We start from the raw sequence: 17414 nt of genomic DNA, 5'->3' as shown, positions 1-17414 counted from the left end.
CACATTTTCAAAGGAGAATAACTGACTGTAGCATTGTTTTTCAGATAAACAAGTATGTTAACTTAGCATGTTTCTTAAATATCTGCAAACATATTATGGTGTTTTTATGCTTTAGTAGAGTCAAAATCCTACATACAGCACCTTTGATCTAAATGTGTATATTCAAAGGAAAAGAGAGTCTGAAATCATTAATTCGCTATTACGCCAGTAAAAGAGTGCGTACGCACGGTCTAGAGTTCCCGTATGGTGCACATATTTACGCCAAAGTTTATTTTTTATAAATCCCAATATGTACGTGGGAAATTGCGACGTTTATACATGAGGCCCCAGATCTTTCACCTATAGAGAACATTTGGCGCATCATTAAACGAAAAATACGTCAAAGACGACCATGAACTCTTCAGCAGCTGGAAACCTATATCAGGCAAGAATGGGACCAAATTCCAACAACAAAACTCCAAAAACTCATAACCTCGATGTCCAGACGTCTTCAAACACCATGGTAACCATCAGAGGTGGAAAGAGTATGAAAATATTTTACTCAAGTAAAAGTACCATTACATTAATGAAATTTTACTTGAGTACAAGTAAAAGTACCAGTCTAAAAATCTACTCAAGTAAAAGTAAAATAACTTTTACTCAGAGTAAAAATTACTTAGTTACTTTTTAACAGTGGGAGGGACACAAAAATGGGATAGGCCAAGGGTGTCAAACTCAGTTCCTGGAGGGCCACAGCCCAATACAGTATAGATAACCCTAATTAAACACATCTGATCCAGCTAATCTAATCATTTAGGTTTATTTGAAAACTACATGGTATGTGTGTTGGAGCAGGGTTGGAACTAAACTCTGGGGCACAGGGCTGCGGCTCTCCAGGAACTGAGTTTGACACACCTGCTATAAGCCTACAAGTCTCAAACTGGTTGTTTTTAATTAAAGGAATCAGTTATTTAGAATAATAAGACATTTGGGCTGTTACCAGGCAAATTAGATCAATATCAACAAAATTCATCTTTGCAATGCAGAGGAAACACAGAAGCTTCATCTGAAGTGACATTTAGATGTATTTACAAACTGTTTAATGCAGGACATGAATGCATTTAACCTGCAGTTATAAATGCAGAAATAATGTTTTGATATAAGACACAAAATGTTGAATACTCATTTGAAATGATAAAAAAAAATAAAAAGTACTTTAAATGTGAAATTAAAACCGCCAGTAGGTGTCACTGTTAATAAGAGAGTCATTGAGACTGAACCAAATCATTTAAACAGTTGATTCATTCAGGAAGAAACACCATTATGTTGCTCAGAGACGCAAAACAGTGCTGTAGCTGTGTTTGGGATTATTTTTGTTGTCGAAATTGAGCAAAAATAGGCAATATGGTGTCTAAAACGCAAGTCTCTTAATTCACTTCTTGTTTATAGAACTGTTGTAAAAGAAAAAAAAATATATATATAATCATTTATTGGAGAAAAACGGCACTCTTCGTGTGATACCGATTTACTATATGAAATTATATAAATATACATTTTCTGCCCTTATATCTTCAATTTTGTGATCATTTTACATGCATTTTATCAGACTGAATCACGCAGTGAAAGAACACAGTCTAAATGCGCACGCGCACTATCTGCTAGACTTCACTGCACTCTGTAGGAGTGTTTTGTTTGGTTTTTGGCTAAATACTGATAATGTCAATTCGGACATCGTTAAAACAACTACGATATTATCGCAGACGATATATATATCGCACACCCTGCACCACTTGTTTTTGGCTAATTTGTGCAAAACCTTTTGCTAAACTGCCAAAGCTTCATTTTAAGCACCAATGATGCAAGTATATACCTTACCTCTACATGCTCGCGAAGGGTTGCGATTTTATAAGCTGCTAGTTTGGTCTCCCTAGGCAAACACAGTTTACACTGTTTATGCTACACATAGAGCATAAACATGGCCAGGGGTTCACTTCATTTCCTTCGAGTTCAACTTCAGCAGAATACGACGGGGTTTGGTTTTCAGCTGGGTCTGCACCATTAACGCCTGTCTTGTCCGTCTGCATCTTTCTTCTGATTTTAGCGCCAGTTTGTTCTCCTGCCTTATTTAGCCTACTGCAGTAGTTTCGAGGAAGCGATTTTTTTTTTTTTTTTTTTTTTTACTCCGTTATTAATGTGTTTTAAAATGTAGCGAAGTACAATACTTCAAACAAAATATGCTAAAGTAAAATTACAGATTTAAAAAAATTACTTTAAAAAGAAGTAGTACACAAAAAAGCTACTCAATTACAGTAACGCGAGTAAATGTAATTCGTTACTTTCCACCTCTGGTAAACATGCCCCCGTCCCAACTATTTTGAGACCTGTAGCAGGTATCAAATTTTAAATGAGCTCATTTTGTGCATAAAATTTTAAAATTTCTGAGTTTAAACATTTGTTATGTTATCCATGTTCTACTGCGAATAAAATATTGGCTCATGTGATTTTAAATTCTGTTAGTTTTCATTTTATTCAAATTTAAAAAATATCCCAACATTTCCGGAATTCTGGTTGTACTTTTTGATGACAGTGGTGGCTAATACCAAGTTAAATGTTAACTGTTGAATTGTTAACCAAGTTAAATTTAACCCTATAAACTTCACTATTTCAATGGAAATTGTTTATCACGGTACTTCTTTAGAAAGGGAATGACACCAGGATGGATCGTATTTGGTTTGTGTGTGTGTGTATATGCATATGCTGTTGTGTATTAATGTTGCTTAGACAGATGTACAAACAGTAAAGCAACAGTGAGAAAGGGCACGTCTCACCCACACACACACACACACACACACACACGCGCACACGCACTCACTCAGTCGTCGCTCTCTGCTGATGCTGTTGCAGTCTGTTTACAGAGGATTAGTGGAACCTCAGGGGACAATATGATGCAAACAAGGGATCAATCTTTTACCTGCTGTGAATGGAAAACCATGCAGCTTTCTCCTTCTCTCCATAAGAAGGGTCCAAGCATTCGAGTGGCAATGGCATTAAGGTCAGCTTAGATGATAAAAACAAAAGCTCATCAGCTCAGTTCAGCTTTCTATCAGTCATGTCAGCAGGAAACTGTAAGTTGCATGAAACCTCCGAAGGAACGGTTTTATCTTTGGACTCCTTTTAGTACAAATCACCTATTGATATGTTCATTAACGGCCAATATGGTTAAAAGCGTGTGGACTGACTTGTTAAACCTCTTTTAGGTGCAATGCAGGCCTGTCATTATACAAGATTGATGACTAATGCGATGTTTATGACAGAATGTAACTTTATTTAAAAACACTGTCTGAACACCAGGGAATTTTTGAGAATCTAAACATGTCGACTTTAATTCTTTCTAAAGGGTTATTGAGACAAATAGGAAGGTGTAAAGCTGAACTGCCGAACCTATACGTCAGGCTGTTCTAAAGGGTCATAATGGTTGTTGAATAGATGATGTAGAAATAATGTTGCTCCGAACAATTTCCAGTGATGATAGAGAGTGGGACTGGCCTTGGGCTGGCTGGAGCACTTGCCTAAATGGACGGAGGTTACCGTGGCAACTGTAGGATTTGTCGTTGAAGGACATCAGAGGTATATAAACAGAAAATAGCTTTTATGGCAGCAGGGTCGATTGAGGGGAGAGAGAGAGTGTTTACAAAAGATAAAGACAGATCACAACTGCTGTAGGTTTAATTAGAAGCTTTCATAGTGTGCAAATAGCACATTTATCCAGCAGAATGACTTGTTTTAGCTTTGGAAAGAAATGTTCTTCTAAGCCTGTGTTTTTCTTTTTTATCCTTGTATATTTGCAGTGAAGCATAGGTCACTGTGCCACACACAGCATCATAATATATATTATCCAGTCTCTCGGTGCAGAACAAGCGGACACACAAATGTCAAATCAATGACAAAATCAAATATTTGTTTTGGTGGTTTAACCAGAATAGACATTCAAGAATGTCCTGCCTCTTGCTATATTATACTAGGGATTTTTTATTTATACTACCAAATGCAAAAGTTTACTTTATTTTTTTTCCCTTTCATTGTGGCGGTGTTAAATTGATTGTGACAGTAAAGGCATTTATAATGTAATGTTGCAAAAGATCAAATAAATGCTGCACTTTTGAACTTTCTATTTGTCAAAGAATCCTTAAAAAAAAAAAAAGGTTTCTACAGAAATATTAAGCAGCACAACTGTTTTTTATCACTGATGATGATAAAGGTTTCTTGAGCACCAAATCAGCATTTTAGAATAATTTTTGAAGGATCATTTGTAATTTTTGTGACATTGAAGACTGGAGTAATGACTGCATTGCCATCACATAAATAAATTACATTTTAAAATATATAAATGTATTTAAATTATTTTACATTTTATTATTTCACAATATTGATGTTTAATATTTCACAATACTTTACTGTTTTTCTTTTGTTTTTGTGTTTTTTTTTTTTATCAAATATATGCAGCCTTGGTATGATAAACATTAAATATATATTAAAAAAATTTTTTTTAAACTTGCCGACCTTTGAACGGTAGTGTATCTGTTTCAGTTGATATTTAAATGTACAAGTTAATTTTCCATATTTTTACATTTAGATTATGTTTGCCTGTTCTAACTCCTGACATTTAATATTTAACAACTTTAATAATTTAATAACACTGTTAAATGTAATCTTAAGCAAATCCCAAACGGAATATTCATTTTTCATGCTGTACACAGTTTTGATGCTTAAATCCACTTAAAATTATTTTATTTATTTATTTAGATATTAGTAGTGTCAGCATTAATCTTCAATTTTTTTCCCCTGCCGTTATAAACTGATTGGCTTATCAATACATTCCTATTTTGTACCATACTGTGAATCCTAAAAAAGTTACTTAACAGTTAATCAATTGATTTACTCACTAAGGCCAATTTCTGCTTATGGTGAGTGTTATTTTTGGACCCTATGTGATTATGTGTGCACGTGTTTCAGATCTATCGGCGCTGCTGGCTGGTGTTTAAGAAGTCATCCAGTAAAGGACCTCGCAGACTGGAAAAATACCCTGATGAGAAGTCAGCCTACATCAGAGCCTGTCCTAAGGTACACTTCTCACTGCAACAGTTCAGCTGAGGTCTAATCTAAGCCCTGAAAATGTCACAGGAGAAATGAAACATTCAAGTAAAACATTCAAGTGTCACTTCAGTTCTCCAATTATACTAACAGCCACGTAGAAAACATTCATACTGCGAGAGCTGGCAGGCGAGATTACGAGACCGGCAGTGTGTAAACAGATAATTTCTTGAATAAAAGTATCCACGCACAGACTCTCACGATTCGCTCTGACTTTGCTGACTCACAGGCCTCCGGTTTCTGTGTGTTTATCGCTCTCATTTGCCTTTCTTTACTGCACTCTGCTGCTCCCACAACCCACTATAGACCGTGAAAGATAAATTAGATGATTAAGAGAGCACAAGTGCCTTTCCAAATGATGCAAATGAAGCCTTTCTGAATAACTAGGCTCTGTCACTGCTTCTGAGTTGCATTGCTTTCCTTTTACACACAGGTGACAGAGATTAGTAATGTGAAGAACATCACAAGATTGCCTCGTGACACAAAGCGTCAAGCCGTGGCCATCGTCTTTACTGATGACACCTCTCGAACCTTCACCTGTGAATCAGGTACATCATCTTTTGCTGCCCGGCTTTCATTCTTGATATTAGCATTTCGGTCTATACGGTCTAATGACATGCTGCTCTCTGGCACATTTACAAACCGCAGCTTCTAGTGTATGTTTTATTCATAGAGCATTTTTGTCGAAAGAATGTGTACATTCATTGACATCACTGAATCGTCCTGTTCTCACAGAGCTGGAGGCTGAAGAGTGGTTTAAGACCTTGTCTATCGAGTGCCTGGGGATGCGTCTTAATGACATCAGTCTTGGAGAACCAGACCTCCTGGCTGCTGGAGTTCAGTGTGAACACACAGGTACAGTAAGATACTAAAGCCATTTGTACTACTGCTTACCTATGAGCTGGATTCCCGTAGCTTGTTTTATATCAAGAGTACGGCTTTAGAGTTATTGCATACTTTAGTGACAACATGGTAGCACTTAGTTGAATCTACATATTCTGTTAAATTTACATAATAAACAGCTGTGGTTGCCAGAAATTCACTGAAAATATGATGACAGTGTTTCAGGAATACTGATGCCGGTATATTTTACAACTTACAACTGTATATTTCATTAAGTGATATGATGCACTGATCTACTTAAACATTCAAAACGCCCTTTTTTACCTTAAAATGTACTGATAACCTCCATAATAATACAGGTGGTAAAACAGAAAGGCACATGATCAATCAGAGTTCTTTGTAACACTAAAATAATGCAATAAACATTTCTTAAATAACTGAAAATGTAACACTAACCACACTAATGTATATTTCTGATAACAAAAATAAGAATAAAGTGGATTATTGGTGACTCTGGAACACAAACCAGTCTGAAGTAGCATGGGTATATTTGTAGCAATAGCCAACAATACAATGTATGGGTCAAAATTATCCATTTTTCTTTTATGCCAAAAATCATTAGGATATTAAGTAAAGATCATGTTCCATGAAGATATTTTGTAAATTGCCTAGCGTAAATAATCAAAACTTAATTTTTGATTAGTAATATGCATTTCTAAGGACTTCATTTGGACAACTTTAAAGGCAATTTTCTCAATATTTAGATTTTTTTGTTGCACCCTCAGATTCCAGATCTCAGCCAAATATTGTCCTATCCTAACAAACCATACATCAATGGAAAGTATTTATTATTTATTCAGCTTTCAGATGATGTATAAATCTCAATTCCAAATTGACTCTTATGACTGGTTTTGTGGTCCAGGGTCACATTTATGCAAAACATAATCATCTGTTATGTGTCACACAGGGACTGTGTGCTTTCACTATTTTTCACCATAAATTATACAGCAAATTGCATTACATTTACATTACACTTTGTATTTTACAGTAAAATTTTACACAAAGTGATGCTAAACCATTTAGTTTTCCACCATATATTTCAGGGATACTCAAATCTGACTCGCGAGATCCACTTTCCTGCAGAGTTTAGATCGAACCTTAATCAAACACACCTGAGCATGTTAATCAGTGTCTTCAGGATCATTAGAAAACCACAGGAGATGAACTCTGTAGGAAAGTGGATCTCGTGATCCAGATTTGAGTATCACTGATATATTTAAAGGCAAATTACAGTTAACCTGTTAACAGGTTATTACTGTAGCATTTTTATTTTTTCTGTAAAAATTACATTTTTGTTTTTACAGTGTAGTGACTAAACTGTTAACCAAATACCTGCTTTTTCACTATCAGTCTCTCATTTTTTCTTTCATACAGAGCGCTTTAACGTGTTCCTCTTGCCCTGCCCTAATCTCGACATCTACGGAGAGTGTATGATGCAGATCACGCATGAAAACATCTACCTGTGGGACATTCACAACCCTCGCACCAAGCTAGTAACCTGGCCACTTTGCTCGCTTAGACGCTATGGACGGGATGCTACGCGCTTCACCTTCGAGGCTGGCAGGTAAAACATGTTTTCGATATCATTAATTTAAAGCCAGCATGACATTTTAAAAGATCTTGTGAAATGTTTATTCAATTCAGTCTGGTCATGTATATGTAGGAGAAACATGGAAGCAGAGGGAGGGAGCCATTGAACTGTGGACCTCCTAAAAGGATTTATTGAGTGGATTACAAGGAGTTCAGAGGCAGATTAGGTGTTCTTATCTCCCTCACTGCTTTGATCAAATAATAAAAGAAGATTCACATCGCCAGCTGGATGCCCTTTGAGAGAGAAGATGAGAGAGGTTTAGGAAGAAGTTCGAGTCTGGTGTTACACTGCCCCCTAGTGGCTGTTATAATATAACACACAAAGCATGTGTAACATATGGGTTCTTTCTTTGCAGTTCATCACTTTTGCTTTGCTTTCATTGTGTATTGTTATGTTGTTTGCTATTTTGTTAGGATGTGTGACAGCGGGGAGGGTCTGTACACTTTCCAGACACGGGAAGGAGAGCAGATCTACCAAAGGGTTCATTCTTCCACTCTAGCTATAGCGGAGCAACATAAGAGAGTCCTCATGGAAATGGAAAAAAACAGCAAGGTAACCAAAGCATGCAGTGTGTTCAAAAGCCTGAGGCCACATTGAAAATCTAATTTAAAAAATGAAATGGACAAAGTTTTGACACATTTAAAACGGAAGACATTTCAACAAAAAATAGTCTTCTCAATTTCTATCTAGGTCATTATAATAAGCAAATTTGCAACACTGGCCTTGTGAATTCCTTTGTGTAAAAGACCTTTTTTGGAACAGTCTCAAAACGACTCAATTTTTTTTCCATGCTTATAATATACACTACAGTTCATATTTATTTATAGCCTTAATTTATTTGATCAAAAATGCAATAAAGACAGTAATACTGTGAAGTATTATTGCAATTTAAAATGGCTGTTTTCTAGTATAATATGTTAAAAAATGTAATTTATTCCTGTGGTGGAAAAGCTGAATTTTCAGCAGCCATCAGTCTTCAGTGTCACATGATCCTTTAAGTAACATTAAACAGAAAATAGCGTTTTATCACAGTTGAAACCAGTTGTGCTGATTAAAAGAATAGTGTTTATTTGAAATAAGAATTACATCACTATGTAAAACTCCCCTAATCATCCATTTTTTAAAAATCAATTTAATGCATTCTTTCTTTCAAAAAAAAAAACCCACATACTAACCCCATACTTTTCAATGGTAGTTTGTTGTAATGACATTGTTTATACTAAATAAAAGCATCATCACTCAAGGTCTCAGACACCACTGTACACATATGCCCACACACACACACACAGTGCTTATTAAAACAAAGCTTGAGAGATTGCAGTGCAAATCATTTGATTTTCTTCCGGTCATACAACTTTCAAAACACCAGAACCAAAGCCAGAATTTGGTGTTACTATCAGCCTAATTGAAATTCTTTCCCATCTCTCTTCTTCTATCTCTCCCCAGCTTTTATCTAAGGGTTCAGAGGGGACGTCCTACCCCTGCACCCCGACAGCAATCTTACCACGAAGTGCTTTCTGGCACCACATCACCGGATCACAGGCTGGAGTAGACACTGCCAACGGTGAGACTGAACTGTGAATATGTGAATTTTTGTTGTAGTTGCAAGTAGCACTCCCAGGAAATGTGCTAAAAAACACAGTATTGAACTCTTTATCAACAACCTTGTGACATGTAGTCTTCAATGAAGCAACGTAAAAGAACTGGGTAAATTTAAAAGTTTGACAAAAATGTGACACTGAAGTAATGGCTGCTAAAAAAAATCGGCTTTTCCATTACAAGAATAAGTGACATTTAAAATTTACAGTAATAGAAAACTGTTATTTTAAATTGTAATCTTTTCAATATTACTGTTGTATTATTATATTTTGGTCAAATAAACCTGGGTGAGATTAATAAAATATCTTGGTGACCCTAAACATTTGAATAGTAGTGTAAATGTATGTCTCCATGCATAAAGAAAATTTCTAATGACTGTTTGTGATTTTTGATGTTAATAAAATCAAAAATCTGTATAGTAACCCAGAAATCACATTATTTTGCGCTTTAAAGCAGCCCATTGTTGCTTGTGCATGCGATGTGCTATTTAGACCTTCCCATTAACACCTGTCATCCTCATTCAGGTGACATCTACAGTGATACTCAACCAGGAGTGGACACTGACCTCTTCTCTAAACGCCTTCCTCCAGAACGACACTCAACCCTTCCTGTGGGCCACGGCTGCCCCCAACCTCCGACGCACTACCCCACATATCCCAGCGAGTGAGCGGCTTTTAGCAGCGATGAATCCTTCCAGTTTTTCACCTCTTGACCTCCCACCACACTGCTCTCTGCCCTAAGTTTTTCCATCAGCTCTTCTTCAGCAAGGGAAGATCCATGCTGCCATGCTGCCTCAGTTCCCCCTGAGCCTGCCAGCGAAGCTGAGGGCACTTTCTGTGGAATGAGGGAATGCACTGTGAAGCTTAAAGTGCTTCGATTGGAGCAGGGCTCACAGACCCTTAAAACAGACATGAGAGATGTTGGAACTGGCTGAGTTGCCTTCACAGTGCAATACGGTCACTCTTGCTGGGTTTCTGTGGAAGTAGAGACTGTACTGTAGATTCTTCTCAATAGTTTCTCTTATTCAAACTCAAATCTCATGCACGCTCTTCAACCCTATGCATGTCCCCCAAGGTAAACAGTTTAGCAACAGAGGGGTTTCTTAGTCTCCTGTAGAAGCCCAACACAAGAGGGTGTCCAACCAACCACAGCGGCCTGGAGGAAGGGCTGTCACAGAGTTTCATCTTAAACACTTCTGCTCTTCAGTACGAGTAATACAAAGCGTGCTTTGATCAGATGCTTTAATCATAATTTGATTGGCATAATCACAAGCCCTGAGGAACCAGGAGCACTTTCTGAAAGTTGCATTTCGTATGGTTGTGCGTTTGTTTCTCCTTTTCCCTTTCTTTAAAGTGACTTAAATGGACAGTTCTGATGTACAAAACTGTCTGTCCAGTCTCTGTGTCATGTAATGAAGAAAGCCATTTGGACAGAGGTGAGGGTTAGACTCGCTCATGTGCTTTGTGCTCTTGTTGATCTTTTCAGAGAGACTGACTATTTGACCATTGTATCTGGATGATGTCATGAGGGTCATGATTATGATTATACCCAGCTGAGATGGTCTAAGGGGTTATTTATTTATTTATTGAAGTTTACCAACAAAGCACAAGACAAATTGCAGCGTATAGTAGTACGTTTCCTTTAGGAGCTCAGCAATCCTGTATGTAAAAGGGTTTATACTAGCACTGTAAAAGAGGAGAAAAACCTCTTAAATAAGGTGGTAGGCCTCACACGAGACATGTTTCTGGTTTTGCTTGTCAACTATTTCCAGTAATTTCCATGAAATTAAGGGTATCATTATTGATTTTATTTCTCAGCAGACATTTATATTATGTGGCTGCATCATGTGTTCAATCTGTTCCTGTGTTTCTCATGCTGTAACTCTCAATTTAAGACCCTGTGTGTTGGAGCAGTTCGTGCACGTGCGCATAATGAGCTGGGTTGCTCACTGTAGTTTGATCAATCTGATCGACCAGCATGGAAAAGCTGGTTAACCAAGACAGTCCTGCTGGTTAAGCATTTCCAGCAGGGCCCTAATTGTTTACCCAACACTCCCTGTACTCTCTCTACTATCCATATAAATACAAGTGTCATAAAGGCCAAAAATAAAATAAACACTCTCTAATATGTCTGGCACAGAATTAATTTGGTTGGAATCTCCGATTGAGCTACAGTTGTGAAGGTTTGACTATGAATGACATAAATAGTCATTCAGTGCTGGGATTTATTAACTCGCGTCATGTGCGTATCATTAAAAGGGCTTGAGCTGATCTGATTGTCATGATTGATAAGAAGAAAGTGGATTTTTTTTCAGGTTTTCTTACAGACAGTTGTGTGAAAATGTGTGAAAGTAGTTTTTATCAGTATATATTTCAACAGTTCTTCAAAGATAAGCACCTTTCATTGAAACTTTACTTTTTTACCATGTCTAATTTTCAATCACTCTGTAATGTAGCCAAAATATGCCCACATAAATGAATGTACACTACTATTCAAAAGTTTAGGGTTTAATTTAAAAATATATATACTTTTAGCTGGGATTTATGAAATTGATCTAATGTGACAGCAAAGCTAAAAATTCAGCTTTTCCATCACATGAATAAATTATATTTTAGAAACTCGAAATAGAAAACCGTACGCTGTAAAAAATGAATCATGGGTCTTGTAATTTTCATTTAAAAATTATTAAAAATAGTGAGTATATTTCATTAACGAAATTGTGATTCAGTGTTGTATAGAAAATATTGAGGACTTTTTACTAATAAAACCAAGAGATTTGTTTTCCTCTTCTTTTTTTTTCTTCTTTTTATTTATAAAGGAAACTTAAGCAGGCTTGAGGCTTGAATTGAGGAACTGATTAAACTAAACAAAAGAAAATTAAGGAAAGAAGGCTACCTATTTATTTTAAGAGAATTAGCTAAATTGTGCAGCATGCTTTGCATATGGCTGGATATGGAATATTGAAATTAAATGCTGTTTTATGTGTTTTTGAGTGAAGAGAAACATCTATTAATGTTTAATGTTCAGTTATGTTTGACATTTGAAAGAGTTTCTGTTACATTGAAGTTTCCATTGTGCAGAAGAGTAGAGTTTATGGTTATGGATACTACTCCTCTAAGGCATTAAGCCTTGTTCAATGAGTGGTAGCTTTGCTAGTGCTAGTGCAGTATTTTCCAGTATTTCTCAAGTATTTTCCTACTTGAGCTGTTTGGCTGTATACAGTCTTTTAAATGTTCAAAACTCAGTCAAATACAAACAGGCCTCACTCAAAATCACAGACTTTTGAGAATCAACTTAAAATAAATGAGCACATTTCACATTAAATTCATTGTGTCATAGATTAATTAATTTAGGAGATTTTACATGATTTATTCAGGTAGATTCCATTAAAAAAACAAGCCTTAAACTACTCAAAAATATTGTGTAATATTGTTACCGTAATGTTTTTTTAAAGTAAATAGCCCATTACATTTTTTACAGTCTAGTAATATTTAAATTGTAGTAATATTTCACCATATTACTCTTTTTACTGTATTTTTGATCAAATAAATGCATCCTTGGTGAGGATAAGAGACTTCTTTCAAAAACATTAAACAAATCCTACTGACCCCAAACTTTTGAATAGAGGTGTATGGAGTGATGTCCTGGTTCTGCAGATTGCACACTTGTTTTTATCAATTGCTTTGCAGTTCTTTCGATTTAAAAATATACAGAAAAACAATTTTTATAGGCTGTTGTTAGGTAAAAAACTAATAACACACACCAGTAATACATACAAAAAAACCATCATTCCCTATGATTTATTCTTCTTCCACCCCTAACTCATCGGTTTGCAGGAGATCTAAGATCAATAGTAATTCAACATTCATGTAATCACCCTGAAACGAGTTATATATTTGTACATAAACCAGCCACCAAGTCCCTGGAGAGATTCTGGATCTGAAACTATCGCTTATTGACATTTTGCTTAACAAAACAATCTGTTTAAATGATCAGAGAATGTTTTTCATCTCTTTACAAGACAGCAGCACTACTGTGAAGGTTAGGCCTAATGCTGATATGCGATATGTAACAGACATGTTGGAACCATGAGGACTCGGATAATAAAGATCCTAATGGAAGTACATGAAGTCATGAGTGAAGAGGTGCTGAAAAGTTGTTTTGCTAAACATAAAGTTCAGTGCTCTGTATTACCTGTAAAACCTGTACCTGGGGGCTTTGCCAGTTCTTCAGCGGTTCGGTTTGGCCTCTGAGCATGTTACCATGAGTAGGAACCCTTTGCATGAGTTTTAATTGCTAAATGACGTGTTCTGTAGTATTTGTGGTAAAATATTTTGCTTTTTTTTTTTTTTTTTTTTTTCAATAAAACCAGTTTTTTATAAAATCACATGTAATAATGATCCTTTTTATTATTTGTTGTTATTATTTGACCTTTTGTTTCTTTATCTTAAACTGTAAAGTCACAGAAATAATTTATGTAATGAAATATAAATTTCATACACGGCCAAGTTAACCATTTTACCAGCCACTCACCATTATTCATTCTTGTAATCCAGAGTTATCATAATTGCATTTCAGGACATTTAGCTGACTATTACTCTTAGTACTCTCCCATATTAACTAAAATGCAGAGCCCATGCAGGATGGAGGCAATTAAACATTAAGAACTCCTCCCTTTCTCTGTAATGTTGTTTCTTCATCAGTTACTGCCAACCATATCAGCCAACAGCCTCTGTGTCAGGTAAAACCCTTCCTTTGTTCTTTCTTACCTGTAAGCTCATTTCTTAGATGTTTTGTTCTTGTCTGTGTATTCATGCATCTAGAGAGTTTTTTTTTTTTTTTTTTGGATTTTGTTGTTTGGAAAATTTGATTCTGTTCCATTGCAGATTTTGGCAAGTAGATGTTGCATTTTACAATCAGCGCGGAGTTTGATTTTTAAAGCGGTATTAGTAATTAAATTGATTAGGCTATTGAAGAGAGCCATACTTACATTTTCAAGTAGCCTATTTTCTACTGCTTGTTAGTACATTATTTTTTAATGGCAATAAAGCAAATTCTTGTCATGTGTTTCAGGTTGAGAAGTATCACAAAAACTGACAAAACGGACAGAAATCTAAATCATAACATACAACTAAGGTATATGTGTTTTAATAAGCATAGGATAATAATACAGTTTATCTGTTCATTCATTCTTTTTTTGACAACTGGGGGTAATAAAAATGTAATAAAAACAAATAAATAAAATAATTTACCGATAAAACACTCCCTGCACTGTAAAAAGTGATGTTGACTTAAAAATTGAGGAAATCTGTTGCCTTAAATTTTTTAAGTAAATGATAATTAAAAAAAAAAGTTAAGTGAATTAAGTTCACTTAACTTTTTTTATTATTATTATTATTATTTACTTAATAATTTTAAGGCAACGGGTTTCCTCAATTTTTTTAAGTTAAGTCGACTTGTCACTTTTTACAGTGTACTGCATTCTGCAGTGTCATATACCTAACTGATGTGCACCCACGGTGGTGATGTGGCAACGATGCGAAGTGGATTCAGTTAATCTGCTTCCAGTACTACGGTCAGTTACCACACCTCACGACATTGTTCAAATGTTGTATTTCAAGACATTCGTCAGCTTTTTGTCCTTAAAATGTTCTTGTGTGTAGGATTCATTTCCTATGTATCTCATCCCACGCCTCCCTTGCAAATTCCAAAAGGTCATTTTAGAATTAAAAAAAAAAAAATTTTAGGCTTGAGCCATTGATAACAGACTAGAGAGATTAGACATCTGTGCGTCTCTCAACGGAGGTTGGCAGCAATGTCTCTACTAAACTATAAGTTCATCTGCTTCTAAAACAACGTTATTACCTCGCTAGTAAGAAATGACAAGTAGCTTTTAAGTTGCTAAAATATTTTTCGTTTTTATCTTGTTTACTATGTTTATTTGCTTTGTCAGTGTATTTGTGGGGTTTGGTCTTTTGCTGTTGCTGGCTGGAAGGACTTTTGAAATAACTTAAATCGTTTGGCGATGTGATATGGACACATAAAGCAGTCAAAACCTGCCTGGAAATACTTTAGCCATGTGTTTCCCTAAAAATAATTTTACACCTTCGTCCGTCACCCAATTAGATTCAAGCATTCAACAGATCCATAGTATAAAGGAGTGCGTCTAATTAATTTATGTAATCTGTGATATCATGAGCTTACAACCTAAAATGTACATGAATAAAGCCAATTACATGAATTTTTAATCACGAACACATTTGTTTTTATTTCAGTTTCAACGTCCAAATCCAGGATAACAGAACATGGCCTGCCCTGAAACCTCAACCAATGTCACGTTCCAGTTGGAAGTAAACTTTTTCACTTCGTTACTGGAGAAATTCAATTGGACATCTATAGAGACAGCTCTCTGTGCATCCTCATCTGAAATGGTGGTCATCTGGATTATTTTCTCCATTGAGTTTGTTGTCATGTGTCTGGTACTCTATGGATTGTGTTTTCTGCTTAGATCTAACCATCCTGTTCCTTTATTCGTCATAAATCTATTTGTTTGTGATATCATCCAGATTTGTGTCAAGCCTGTTTTGAATTTTTGTACATTCAATGAACAAAATCATTTTTTTTTTTTTGCATTTCATGTTTATATCCTGAGCATAATAGTTAACATTGGCTTCATGGTCTGTATCTCTGTGGAAAGATACATAATGATCAAATACCCTGTTTGGTACCGACTTCATCATTCGTGTAGGAACTTAGTTCTGATATGCTTGCTGGTTTGGGCAACACTCTGTGGATTTATGGTGATTGATGTGATTATTGCATTTAAAGTGGATGTGGAACTTGCATTTATTCTAAATGTAATTTTGTTTTTTGTACCTTATCCACTGGTTGTGTTTTGTTTTGTGGGTTCGTGGAAGGCACTGTCTCATTCGGTCGCAGTCACCCCTGATGAAAGAAAGAGGATTTTGATGATTCTGGCTCTTGTACTTTTCAATTACACTGTGTTGTTCCTACCAAGCGTTGTACAAAACATCATTTTTGCAGTATCCTTTAAGCATGGAATAAGTAATTATGATTCTTTACATTCAGTGTCAGGAATCATGATGTATTTGAATCCACTCGCTGACTCTTTGCTGTATGTTTTCATAAGGAAGGATGCTCATAGCATGCTTAGATTTTTGTGTTGTAAGAAGCAGCATGAAAATCAGGTGTAGCCCTTCAATTCAGCAGCTGCTATGTTCATTTCGATCCCCCTTAACTCGATGTGTATAAAGTTTCATTTGTGTCAAGTATCAAAGACAGCACAGGAAACAATTTATTGCATTTTACCACTTTACTGAGTTCTTATCATTACTCACATTTGAAATGTAGCAACATTTCTGTCAATCACTGTTAGCATAATCAAGTTTCAGGAAATGCTAGCCAAATATTATCTGACTGCATGATGATATGATGAAAATGCAGTGCTCGTGGTGGATGGATCTGGTTAAGTGTTTGCGGCTCCTCTCTCTCTGTTGTTTCTTCATCAGTTACTTTCAACCATAATCAACCAACAGCAGCAGCAGCTCATTGTCAGGTAAACCCGTTTCTTTTGCTCTTTATGTTTGCACAGTCACTGTGCATTGTCTAGAAAATTATTTATCAGATTCAGAATATTAATTTTATTTTTAATTTATTGTGCCATCAGATTATGCAATGATTTTACTTTGTGTTATAAATGAATATAAATAGACATTCAAGAATTTGAGTATTTTATATGGTCTGGGAAATAAATGATAAATTATTGGGAAATAAATGAATGATTCTACTATGAGAGTGTAGAAAAATTGTATTTTAAAAATTGTACATATGTATTTCAGCTCGATTGAAGTGTCACTTTCACAAAAACTGATAGGACAAATAATCACTACAGAAATCAAGGTGTGTTTGGACATGTTTCTATTGTGCTCTATAAATGTACATTGTAAGTTTAATTAGTATTTTCTTATTCCTGCTTATAATTTTATAATTTTTGTGTTTAATGAAGCTCCTCTAATCTGTTTAACAAGTTTCCATATTTTTATCAGTAAAACTATTATCGAAATTGATTTTTCATCTTAAATATCTACACAAAGCTTCCTTTTGAAATCTGCACATTCATGGACTGTACATTTCCATAATTATGTCTCTTTCTGCCATTAACAATTAAATA

At 35.5% G+C, this 17414-nt stretch overlaps 1 protein-coding gene across 2 annotated transcripts in view; it reads left to right on the top strand.

Annotated features, from left to right (window-relative positions):
• dok4 (docking protein 4) overlaps nucleotides 1-13592 on the top strand; it is a 44828-nt gene extending 31236 nt beyond the window's left edge. For both annotated transcript variants that reach the window (XM_058782540.1, XM_058782541.1), the window contains exons 3-9: nucleotides 4993-5100; nucleotides 5564-5678; nucleotides 5866-5985; nucleotides 7408-7597; nucleotides 8038-8176; nucleotides 9071-9188; nucleotides 9748-13592. In XM_058782540.1, the coding sequence (XP_058638523.1) occupies nucleotides 4993-5100; nucleotides 5564-5678; nucleotides 5866-5985; nucleotides 7408-7597; nucleotides 8038-8176; nucleotides 9071-9188; nucleotides 9748-9890 (933 nt within the window). In that variant the 3' untranslated portion in view covers nucleotides 9891-13592. The remainder of the gene's footprint in view (nucleotides 1-4992; nucleotides 5101-5563; nucleotides 5679-5865; nucleotides 5986-7407; nucleotides 7598-8037; nucleotides 8177-9070; nucleotides 9189-9747) is intronic.
• The last annotated feature ends 3822 nt before the right edge of the window (nucleotides 13593-17414 follow it).

Source organism: Onychostoma macrolepis, chromosome 07, assembly GCF_012432095.1.
Source record: "Onychostoma macrolepis isolate SWU-2019 chromosome 07, ASM1243209v1, whole genome shotgun sequence".
NCBI classification, from domain to species: Eukaryota; Metazoa; Chordata; class Actinopteri; order Cypriniformes; family Cyprinidae; genus Onychostoma; species Onychostoma macrolepis.
This window is presented reverse-complemented; position numbering and strand designations above follow the sequence as displayed.